We start from the raw sequence: 12,807 nt of genomic DNA, 5'->3' as shown, positions 1-12,807 counted from the left end.
AGTCAATGACGGGGGTACAGCAAACCCTTGTGTCTGAAAGTCCAAGCCTACCTGGAGGAATATAGTTCACTTCGACTCGGCAGCGCTGCTCTCCGTGCAGTGGCCGTACAGCTTCAGAGCGTTATTATCCTGCAGATTAACTCCACATCTGCAGGTTAATAGTGCTTTTTTCACGTGACAGGTTCCCTTTATGCCCATTCCACACTACAATCATAAATCTCTGCCCCATTTGTATAAAAAGGAACAGCTCTTCTGACATTTGATTTAGTAAATACTTACATTTCACATGAAATAACCATCCTGGAACAATTTTTCTTAGAACTCTATTAAGCCAAAGCTCCACTGTTCCTCCTGGAAATGTATGAATAAATAGTCAACTGTTTGTTATAATGCTATGTCAATGGGCTGTGTCTCTGCAGGGCATGACACTGTTGGAACCATTGGACAGTGCCAAGATGTGTAGTAACATATCCTATTGACAAAAGGAATAGTGATTCTAGTTGATAAAGAGGTTGTCCGGGCAATCAAGTGACTGCAGACTGCTGAATCGTGACTATGGACAGTGTGCACGCTGTCATGATTCCCCAGTATTCCCAGAGCAAGTGGACAGTCATGCTGTCACAATTTAGCAGTCACATAGAGTGACTGTAGATTTTTGTAACAAGCCAGGACAATAGTTGATAGATTTTCGGCAGAATTATTCCAACACTCCCTTGCCTGATAGAACTGCTCTAGATTCCTATCATTGACATATTGATCAGAATAGGGTGATGTTGTGCCCGCTTATCATTTTCTTAAAGTATTGGAACTGCCTTGCCAGATATGTACCACCACTTTATGTTAATTAGTGGTGGGCTGACTATCATTTCACACTTCCGGTATCTACCACTTATAGTCTAGAGCTCTCTTTCAGGTACAGAAGGTGTTAACGTCTGAGTAGTAATGAGGGAACATGCTAGGACAGCTGCAACACATGTGGAGACTGCCTAACAAAAAGGAAATCCTTGCATTTGTTGTGGCTGTCGAACAGCCACGGGGACTCGAACATATTTTTCGAGCACACCGAAGAGACACACGAGCGAGCTCAGATAACACCTTTTCCGAGCATATTTGCTCATCACTACTTCTGAGCCTATGACACTCAAAAGGCTGTTTTCAGAAAGCAATTCAACCCCAAAATTCATACAGATTGATGGCATGTTCTGTTGTTCATAAACATTGTACAATAAAGGGAGTCATGCACTTTCAATAACTGTCGGATGAATCCTAGTTCAGCTGGCAAGTATTCCGCCCGATACTTCTACATGCATGCTCGATTGAGTTAAGTGTGCATGTGCTTCTAAAGTGGAGAGTAAAGTAAGCCGGTGCCAGACAGCTTTGTGGAGGAGGTATCCCCTATGAGAACAAAATAATCAGGTGATCAAATTCATCATGTACAATCCTTCTTTCACTTGACATCGTCAGTAGCATATTAGGAGGTCACTGACTCATTGTACATACTGTATAACATAGTCAACCACTTGCTCTGAAATTTATGGATCTGGCTTACTTGTTTTAATGTTTATAGTCACCTTAAAGGGTTTGTCTTACAAAACACATTTATGGTAAATTCATGGCATATGCCATTAATTTCTATTAAATGGGAACACCACTTCAGGGACTCACAGCTATCTCCAGAGCAGGGGTCCCGGAGCAAAGGTACTTGGCTGAATTTGGTTCTCTTTTAGCTGTGATAGGAGAGAACTGCGCATGACTTGCACCACTTCTATAATTGAGGTTTGGACACCAGTAAGGATGCGGAATCAGGGATATCCCAAACTTGTCTGTTGTGAGACAACCCCTTTAGGTTTTTCTGTTGTGGTTTTAGGATATCTATGTCTGAAACTTTGTATTCTGTTAAACAGAAATGACAATGGTGATTTTTCGCTCTCGATTTCTGGAGTAACATTAAAAGCACAGTTTACTACCTTGAAAGACTCAGCTGCCCGGCCATCTGTATCTCTTTCTTCCTGCCATTCAGAGGTGAAAAATGCGAAAGTCCACCTTTCTGGAGGCGCCAGGTAGATGAACAGATTAAACATAATTTGGATTTATCTATTTATCATTATCATTGCTATTCCAAGCATACGTGAGTCTTATATTCCACACAAGCAGATTTACCAAGTACCATATCTAGACGTGTTGCTAAAAGCATAATGTATCACCAGATTACAGCAATGTGTTCACAAGAAAACCTGTTCAACAAGAATGAGTTGTTCCCTTCCCAAATCTCTTCTGATTAGTCGCCAGTTTTATTTAATTATCTGATTTAATCTTGATGTTACTTAACCTGCTTTTCTGTCTTACAGCTGGTTGTACAATCTCTTTACTGGATTTCTAGAAAGGCCCATCAGAGATAATCTAAATGAAGAGGTAATATGAGAACATTAAATAACAATTTTATGCTTAGAGGCATCACAAACAATGCATAACAAAAGGAACATATGTTATTCATTCTATAGGATTAACCCCTTAGTGACCGAGCCAAATTTTTGAAATCTGACCAGTGTCACTTTATGTGGTAATAACTCTGCAACGCTTCAACAAATCGCAGTGATTTTGAGATTGTTTTTTCGTGACACATTATACTTTATGATAATGGTAAATTTAGTTCAACATTTATTGTGTTTATTTATAAAAAATATAAAAAATTTGAGAAAAATGTTAAAAAATTAGCAATTTTCTGAATTTGAATAATTATCTCTTTAATCCAGATAGTCATACAACAGCAAACCATTAATAAATAACATTTCCCACATGTCTGCTTTACATCAGCACCATTTGTAAAATGTTATTTTATTTTGTTAGCATTTTAGGAGGTTTAAAAATGTAGCAGCAATTTTTCATTTTTTCAAAGAAATTTACCACATTTATTTTTTTAGGGACTTATCCATGTTTGAAGTGACTTTAGGGGTCCCATATATTGGGAAACCCCCAAACGTGATACCATTTTAAAAACAGCACCCCCTGACATATTGAAAACTGCTGTCAGGTAGTTTATTAACCCTTCAGGTGCTTTACAGGAATTAATGCAAAGTGGCATGACAGAAATGAAAATGTGTATTTTTACCACCTATATGTTGCTAACTTCTAAACAGATTACTACAGCCATCAGACTCTAAGGCCGCTATTTGGTCATGAATTGCCATCGCAAACATCAGGACAACAAAATCATGATCTGAGGGCACCAATTGGGATAAAGAAGAAGCCCCCACACTCTGTTAACCATTTATAATGATGTAGTCACTATTGACAGCAGCATCTAAGGGGTTAAACAGATTTAGAAGGTGCAAATACTGATCGTGGCTGATACAGCAAGTTGTCAGCTATAGAGGACAGCCGACAGATGCTGGATTGTCATCTGTATGGGGAGGCTATTCTCTTATATCTCAGGTCAGTTAAAAGACGTATTGGCGGTCATTAAGGGGTTAAACTGGCTTTACACTGGCTGATTATTGATTATGAGCATTCCTAAGAATTGCCAATCATAACGCTCATTTGTTCGGTTACATTATTTTTAAGCAGGCTTAAAAACCTTATTCTCGGCAGCACATCTTGCAGGGTAAAAAGGACATGTGCTGCCTTGAACAATTACTGACTGTTCTGTTCTGTGCACGTAGAGAATACAGCCAATCTGTTGAAATAGGATATTAAACTTTAATTTGTGAATCAATGAAGAATTTGACCTTTGTGACTAGTGATTCTCTATATTGTCAGACCCCCAGTGTTGCAATTTGGTATCAGAGACTGTGCCCACAGTTCCTATGTTACCATGGCGGACCAGTCCAACCATGCCTAAAACTGCTTCTCAAAGCAGTATTTTTTTTTTAGATGTATTTAACTGCTATTGTGTTGTAATAGATGTAATAGTGTCCAGTTCAGCAAATTTCAGTTATCTTTTATTGGCAAATAGGTTACATTTAGAAATAGTCTTTGAAAATCTATTACGCATTTTTATATAAATGAGAATGCGGGTCTATTCCCATCAGCGCCCTGATCCTCTACATTATTCCCCTTCTAGCGCCACTCACATGTGATTCATTGTAGTCTATTTAGTGATACTAAAAAACTGTTATAGTGGTGCTGAACAGATGTTAGTCAAGCCCATGAAGTTGTTGCTAGGTGGGAAATGTAGAGGATTGATGCACTAACCAGGAATTGGCATGTCGTCGGAGCAGATGTCTTTACTTCAATAAAAAAAAGGTATGTTTGAATGTGCCTTTTACAACCATACCAGTCAATGTAATTATTTTAAAGACCGTATAGCTCCTGACAAGTTTCTTTTTAAATTGACCAGGTCCTCCTAGTACTAGCTAAGGTCTTTTGGCATCAAGATCATTTGGTTGGTTTGAGATCTCGTCCTTGAAAACTGAAGCACTGCACAGCACCTAAAGATAGCATTGCCAAGCCCTTTGCAATACTTGTTGTCTGAAGAGGATTAAGGCCCCTTCACATTAAGCGACGCTGCAGCGATACCGACAACGATCCGGATCGCTGCAGCATCGCTGTTTGGTCGCTGGAGAGCTGTCACACAGACAGCTCTCCAGCGACCAACGATGCCGGTAACCAGGGTAAACATCGGGTAACTAAGCGCAGGGCCGCGCTTAGTAACCCGATGTTTACCCTGGTTACCATCCTAAAAGTAAAAAAAACAAACAGTACATACTTACCTACCGCTGTCTGTCCCCGGCGCTCTGCTCTGCACTCCTCCTGTACTGTCTGTGTGAGCACAGCGGCCGGAAAACAGAGCGGTGACGTCACCGTTCTGCTTTCCGGCTGACCGACGCTCACAGCCAGTACAGGAGGAGTTCAGAGCACAGCGCTGGAGGACAGACAGCGTTAGGTAAGTATGTAGTGTTTGTTTTTTTTACTTTTAGGATGGTAACCAGGGTAAACATCGGGTTACTAAGCGCGGCCCTGCGCTTAGTTACCCGATGTTTACCCTGGTTACCAGTGAAGACATCGCTGGATCGGTGTCACACACGCCGATCCAGCGATGTCCACGGGAGATCCAGTGACGAAATAAAGTTCTGGACTTTCTTCAGCGACCAACGATGGCACAGCAGGGGCCTGATCGTTGGTCGCTGTCACACATAACGATTTTATTAACGATATCGTTGCTACGTCACAAAAAGCAACGATATCGTTAACAATATCGTTATGTGTGAAGGTACCTTTAGAACTTGTCAATGTGGCTATAATGGGTCCCATAGAATAGCCCCTTAATGACCGCCAATAGTCATTTTACTGACCTGCGAGATAAGAGACTAGCATTCCCCTACTGGTGACAATCCAGCAGCTGTAGCCTGTACACTATATCTGACAACTTGCTGCATCAGCCACGATCAGTGTTGGCACCGACTATGGTCGTTTAAGCCCTTAAGGTACCTTCACACTCAGCGACGCTGCAGCGATACCGACAACGATGCCGATCGCTGCAGCGTCGCTGTTTGGTCGCTGGAGAGCTGTCACACAGACAGCTCTCCAGCGACCAACGATCCCGAGGTCCCCGGTAACCAGGGTAAACATCGGGTTACTAAGCGCAGGGCCACGCTTAGTAACCCGATGTTTACCATGGTTACCATCGTAAACGTTAAAAAAACAAACACTACATACTTACCTTCAGCTGTCTGTCCTCCGGTGCTCTGCTTTCCTCTGCACTGTCAGCGCCGGTCAGCCGGAAAGCAGAGCGGTGACGTCACCGCTGTGCTTTCCGGCTGGCCGGCGCTGACACAGGATGCAGGAGGAGTCCAGAGAAGCACAGCGCCGGGGACAGACAGCTGAAGGTAAGTATGTAGTGTTTGTTTTTTTAACGTTTACGCTGGTAACCAGGGTAAACATCGGGTTACTAAGCGCGGCCCTGCGCTTAGTAACCCGATGTTTACCCTGGTTACCAGTGAAGACATCGCTGGATCGGCGTCACACACGCCGATCCAGCGATGTCAGCGGGAGATCCAGCGAAGAAATAAAGTTCTGGACTTTCCTCAGCGACCAACGATCTCCCAGCAGGGGCATGATCGTTGGTCGCTGTCACACATAACGATTTCCTTAACGATATCATTGCTACGTCACAAAAAGCAACGATATCGTTAACGATATCGTTATGTGTGACGGTACCTTTAGATGCTGCTGTCAATGGTGACTACATCATACAAATGATTATCAGAATGTGGGGGCTTCCTCTGTTTCCCCATCGGCACCCTGAGATCATGATTGTGTGGTCCTGATGTTTGCCATGGCAATTCATGAGCAAATAGCGGCCTCAGAGTCTGCTGGCTATAATGACCTGTTCAGAAGTAATTCCTGAAAAGCACCTGAAGGGTTAATAAACTATCTGACAGAAGTTTTTAATATGTCAGGGGGTGCGGTTTTTAAAATGGTATCACTTTTGCGGGTTTCCCAAAAATCACTTCAAACCTGGATAGGTCCCTAAAAAAAATAAGTTTTATAAATTTCCTTGAAAAAATGAAAAATGACTGCTACATTTTTAAACCTCCTAAAATGCTAACAAAATAAAAGAACATTTTACAAATGGTGCTGATGTAAAGCAGACTTAAGGGAAATGTTATTTATTAATGTTTTATATGGTAAGAATATCTGGATTAAATGGATAATCATTCAAAGTTTGAAAATTGCTAATTTTTTAACATTTTTGTCAAATTTTTGATATTTTTTGTAAATAAACACAAAACATATCGACCTACAGTTAGGTCCATATATATTTGGACAGAGACAACATTTTTCTAATTTTGGTTATAGATATTACCACAATGAATTTTAGACAAAACAATTCAGATACAGTTGAAGTTCAGTCTTTCAGCTTTCATTTGAGGGTATCCACATTAAAATTGGATGAAGGGTTTAGGAGTTTCAGCTCCTTAACATGTGCCACCATGTTTTTAAAGGGACCAAAAGTAATTGGACAGATTCAATAATTTTAACTAAAATGTTCATTTTTAGTACTTGGTTGAAAACCCTTTGTTGGCAATGACTGCCTGAAGTCTTGAACTCATGGACATCACCAGACACTGTGTTTCCTCCTTTTTGATGCTCTGCCAGGCCTTCACTACTGTGGTTTTCAGTTGCTGTTTGTTTGTGGGCCTTTCTGTCTGAAGTTTAGTCTTTAACAAGTGAAATGCATGCTCAATTGGGTTGAGATCAGGTGACTGACTTGGCCATTCAAGAATATTCCACTTCTTTGCTTTAATAAACTCCTGGGTTGCTTTGGCTTTATGTTTTGGGTCATTGTCCATCTGTAGTATGAAATGACGACCAATCCGTTTTGCTGTATTTGGCTGGATCTGAGCACGCAGTATGGCTCTGAATACCTCAGAACTCATTCATCTGCTTCTGTCCTGTGTCACATCATCAATAATCACTAGTGACCCAGTGCCACTGGCAGCCATGCATGCCCAAGCCATCACACTGCCAACGCTGTGTTTTACAGATGAAGTGGTATGCTTTGGATCAAAAGCTGTACCACGCCTTCGCCATACTTTTCTCTTTCCATCATTCTGGTAGAGGTTGATCTTGGTTTCATCTGTCCAAAGAATGTTCATCCAGAACTGTGCTGGCATTTTTAGATGTTTTTTAGCAAAGTCCAGTCTAGCCTTTCTATTCTTGATGCTTATGAGTGGCTTGCACCATGCAGTGAACCCTCTGTATTTACTTTCATGCAGTCTTCTCTTTATAGTAGATTTGGATATTGATACACCTACCTCCTGGAGAGTGTTGGTCACTTGGTTGGCTGTTGTGAAGGGGTTTCTCTTCACTATGGAGATCATTCTGCGATCATCCACCACTGTTGTCTTCCGTGGGCGCCCAGGTCTTTTTGCATTAATGAGTTCACCAGTGCTTTCTTTCTTTCTCAGGATGTACCAAACTGTAGATTTTGCCACTCCTAATATTGTAGCAATTTCTCGGATGTTTTTTTTCCTGTTTTTGCAGCTTAAGGATGGCTTGTTTCACCTGTATGGAGAGCTCCTTTGACCGCATGTTTACTTCACAGCAAAACCTTCCAAATGCAAGAACCACACCTCAAATCAACTCCAGGCCTTTTATCTGCTTAATTGAGAATGATATAATGAAGGGATTGCCCACACCTGTCCATGAAATAGCCTTGGAGTCAATTGTCCAATTACTTATGGTCCCTTTAAAAACAGGGTGGCACATGTTAAGGAGCTGAAAATCCTAAACCCTTCATCCAATTTTAATGTGGATACCCTCAAATGAAAGCCGAGAGTCTGAACTTCAACTGCATCTGAATTGTTTTGTTTAAAATTCATTGTGGTAATGTCTGTAACCGAAATTAGAAAAATGTTGTCTTTGTCCAAATATATATGGACCTAACTGTAAATTTACCATTACAATAAATTATAATGTGCCTTGAAAAATACAATCTCAAAATCACCGCTATATGTTGAAGCGTTTTAGAGTTATTACTAGGGTTGAGCGACTTTTACTTTTATAGGATCGGGTTGGGTTTCATGAAACCCCACTTTTTCAAAAGTCGGGTCGAGTGGAATCGGCCGATCCTATAAAAAAGTCGGGGTCGGCCGAAACTCGATCCCAATGCAGTGCATTGGGTTTCCAATGGTTCCCAGGCTCTGAAGGAGAGGAAACTCTCCTCCAGGCCCTGGGATCCATATTTAAGTGTAAAATAAAGAATTAAAATAAAAAATATTGCTATACTCACCCTCTGACGCGCCCTGGTACTAACCGGCAGCCTTGCTTCCTTAGAATCAGCGCGTAAATGACCTTAGATGACGTCGCGGCTTGTGATTTGGTCGCGCGACCGCCCATGTGACCGCTCGCGCGACCAATCACAAGCCGCGATGTCACCGAAGGTCCTTCAAGCGCTGATAATTAGGAAGGAAGGCTGCCGGAATAAAGCAGGGCGCGTCCGAGGGTGAGTATATTTCTATTAGCTATATACAGTACTCACCCTCGGACGCGCCCTGCTTCTTTCCGGCAGCCTTCCTTCCTAAGAATCAGCGCTTGAAGGACCTTCGGTGACGTCGCGGCTTGTGATTGGTCGCGCGAGCGGTCACATGGGCGGTCGCGTGTTGTGAATTCCGTTCTTGGGCTCCCTTCGGTGGTTGTAAATGGCACTTTTGTGAATTCTGCCCTTGGACTCCCTCTGGTGGTTTTGAGTGGAACTGCTGCTCCTTGGGTTTAGCTTTAGCAGCTGCTTTCACCAATCGTCTCTCCTGGCTCTGCTATTTAACCTGGCTCTAGTCTTCAGCCTAGGCCACTTGTCAATGTTCTCTGGCTGGATTCACATCTCTGCTTGGATTCTCCTGGTTTCCTGACCAGTTCTGCTAAGATAAGTTCTGGCTTTGCTCATTTCAGTCCACATGTTGTGGACTTATTGTTCTGTGCATTCTATTTTTGTCCAGCTTGTCATTATGGATTTTTTCTGTTAGCTGGAAGCTCTGGGAAGCAGATTTACCCTCCACACCTTTAGTCGGGTGTGGAGATTTTGTAAACTCTGTGTGGATTGTTTTGTAGTTTTTATACTGACCGCACAGTATCCTTTCCTGTCCTATCTATCAAGCTAGACTGGCCTCCTATGCTAAAATCTGATTTCATCTCTGCGTATGTTATTTTCCCCCTCCTTTCACCGTCAATATTTGTGGGGGGCTATCTTTCCTTTGGGGATTTTCTCTGAGGCAAGATAGGTTTCCTGTTTCCATCTTTAGGGGAAGTTAGATCTTAGGCTGTGCCGAGGGGTCTAGGGAGCGTCAGGTACCCCCCACGGCTATTTCTAGTTGCGCTGCTAGGTTCAGGGTCTGCGGTCAGTACAGATACCACCTCCTTCAGAGCTTGTCTCATGTTGTTCCTAAACCACCAGATCATAACAGTACAAGTGGCCAAAAATGAATTAAATGTATCTCAAAAGAAGGAAAAGAAAGTTCTGAACCATTTTTTTTTCTGTGCTCTGGTTTGCCTCTTTTTTCCTCTTGATATCTGGGTGGTGCAGGATGCTCTGGCATGGATGCTCAGGGTTTGTTTTCTCATGTGGATCAACTGGCTGCAAGAGTACAGAGTATCCAGGACTACGTTGTCCAGACTCCGGCTTTAGAGCCCAGAATTCCTACTCCGGATTTGTTCTTTGGGGACAGATCCAAGTTTTTGAACTTTAAAAATAACTGCAAATTGTTTGTTGCTTTGAAACCCCGTTCTTCAGGTGATCCCATTCAGCAGGTGAAAATCATCATATCCTTGCTGCGTGGTGATCCGCAAGACTGGGCTTTTTCTCTTGAAACAGGAGATCCAGCATTATTGAATGTAGATGCATTTTTTCAAGCGCTCGGATTATTATATGACGAACCTAACTCTGTAGAGCATGCTGAGAAAACACTGTTGGCCCTGTGTCAAGGTCAGGAAGCGGCAGAGTTATACTGCCAGAAATTTAGAAAATGGTCTGTGCTCACTAAATGGAATGAAGAGGCTCTGGCTGCTATTTTCAGAAAAGGTCTTTCTGAAACCCTTAAAGATGTTATGGTGGGCTTTCCTACGCCTGCCGGTTTGAACGAATCTATGTCTCTAGCCATTCAGATTGATCGGCGTCTGCGCGAGCGCAAAGCTGTGCACCATATGGCAGTATCCTCTGAGCATAGTCCTGAACCTATGCAATGTAATAGGATTTTGACTAGAATAGAACGACAGGAATTCAGACGTCAGAATAGGCTGTGTTTTTACTGTGGTGATTCGGCTCATGTTATCTCTGATTGCTCTAAGCGTACTAAGAGAGTCGCTAGGTCTGTTACCATTAGTACTATACAGCCTAAATTTCTCTTATCTGTGACCCTGATTTGCTCATTGTCGTCCTTTTCTGTCATGGCATTTGTGGATTCAGGCGCTGCCCTGAACATAATGGACTTAGAATTCGCCAGGCGCTGTGGTTTTTCCTTGCAGCCTTTGCAGAGCCCTATTCCTTTGAGGGGCATTGATGCTACACCCTTGGCCAAGAATAAACCTCAGTACTGGACACAGATGACTATGTACATGGCTCCTGCACATCAGGAAGATTGCCGTTTTCTGGTGTTGCATAACCTGCATGATGTTGTTGTGCTGGGATTTCCATGGTTACAGGAACATAATCCGGTGCTGGATTGGAAAACTATGTCTGTGACTAGTTGGGGTTGTCAAGGGGTACATAGTGACGTTCCTTTGATGTCAATTTCCTCTTCCCCCTCTTCTGAGCTCCCTGAGTTTTTGTCGGATTTCCAGGATGTATTTGAAGAGCCCAAGTCCAGTTCCCTTCCTCCACATAGGGACTGTGATTGTGCTATTAACTTGATTCCTGGTTGTAAGTTCCCTAAGGGCCGACTTTTCAATCTGTCTGTGCCAGAGCATGCCGCTATGCGGAGCTATGTTAAGGAATCTTTGGAGAAAGGGCATATTCGGCCCTCTTCGTCACTATTGGGAGCAGGTTTATTTTTGGTGCTTAGAAGGATGGCTCCTTGAGACCCTGTATTGATTATCGTCTTCTTAATAAGATCACGGTCAAATTCCAATACCCCTTGCCTTTGCTTAATGATTTGTTTGCTCAGATTAAGGGGGCTAGTTGGTTTACTAAGATTGACCTCCGAGGGGCATATAATCTTGTTCGTATTAAACAGGGTGACAAATGGAAAACTGCATTTAATACGCCCGAAGGCCATTTTGAATACCTTGTGATGCCATTTGGGCTCTCTAATGCTCCATCTGTGTTCCAGTCTTTCATGCATGATATTTTCCGCAATTATCTTGATAAATTCATGGTCGTATATTTGGATGATATTTTGATTTTTTCCAATGATTGGGAGTCTCATGTGAAGCAGGTCAGGATGGTGTTCCAGATCCTTCGTGATAATGCTTTATTTGTGAAGGGGTCTAAGTGCCTATTCAGAGTTTAGAAGGTCTCTTTTTGGGTTTTGTCTTTTCTCCCTCGTCTATAGAAATGGATCCTGTTAAGGTCCAAGCTATTCCTGACTGGATCCAACCCACATCTGTGAAGGGTCTTCAAAAATTTTTGTGCTTTGCTAATTTCTATCGCCGTTTTATTGCCAACTTTTCCAGTGTGGTTAAGCCCCTTACTGATTTGATGAAGAAAGGCGCTGATGTGACGAATTGGTCCTCTGAGGCTGTTGAGGCCTTTCAGGAGCTTAAAAGCCGATTTACTTCTGCCCCTGTGTTGCGTCAACTGGATGTTTCTCTTCCTTTTCAGGTTGAGGTCGACGCTTCTGAGATTGGGGCAGGGGCCGTCTTGTCTCAGAGGGAGTCTGATGGTTCTTTGATGAAACCGTGTGCTTTTTTTTCCAGAAAGTTTTCGCCTGCGGAATGCAATTATGATGTCAGCAATCGGGAGTTGTTGGCTATGAAGTGGGCGTTTGAGGAGTGGCGACATTGGCTTGAGGGAGCTAAACACCGTGTTGTGGTCCTGACCGATCATAAGAATCTGATTTACCTCGAGTCGGCCAAGCGGCTGAATCCTAGACAGGCTCGATGGTCCCTGTTTTTCTCCCGTTTTGATTTTGTGGTCTCGTATCTTCCGGGATCTAAGAATGTTAAATCAGTCCAAGAAGAAATGAAAATGCGGCACTCACCCCAATTCAGCTGTGCAGATCGTGAACTTTATTGGAGAGAAACTGAAAAATACATCCGTCAGGACATCAGGTAAACCATGAGGGTGCGGTATAGGAGCACGGACGACGGCCGTTTCGCACACACAGGTGCTTCGACGGGTCCGAGTAGTAGATTTCGACACGTCATTTCCTTTTA

General features: G+C 42.7%; 1 protein-coding gene across 5 annotated transcripts in view; it reads left to right on the top strand.

Moving 5' to 3' along the window:
• Nucleotides 1–12,807, top strand: part of LOC138667605 (bactericidal permeability-increasing protein-like) — a 295,646-nt gene that overhangs the window by 33,653 nt on the left and 249,186 nt on the right. For all 5 annotated transcript variants that reach the window (XM_069755743.1, XM_069755742.1, XM_069755739.1 and 2 more), the window contains exons 5-6: nucleotides 1,905–2,060; nucleotides 2,349–2,412. In XM_069755743.1, the coding sequence (XP_069611844.1) occupies nucleotides 1,905–2,060; nucleotides 2,349–2,412 (220 nt within the window). The remainder of the gene's footprint in view (nucleotides 1–1,904; nucleotides 2,061–2,348; nucleotides 2,413–12,807) is intronic.

Source organism: Ranitomeya imitator, chromosome 2, assembly GCF_032444005.1.
Source record: "Ranitomeya imitator isolate aRanImi1 chromosome 2, aRanImi1.pri, whole genome shotgun sequence".
NCBI lineage: Eukaryota > Metazoa > Chordata > Amphibia > Anura > Dendrobatidae > Ranitomeya > Ranitomeya imitator.
Note: the sequence above shows the minus strand (reverse complement) of the source record. Positions and strands in the feature narration are given on the sequence as shown.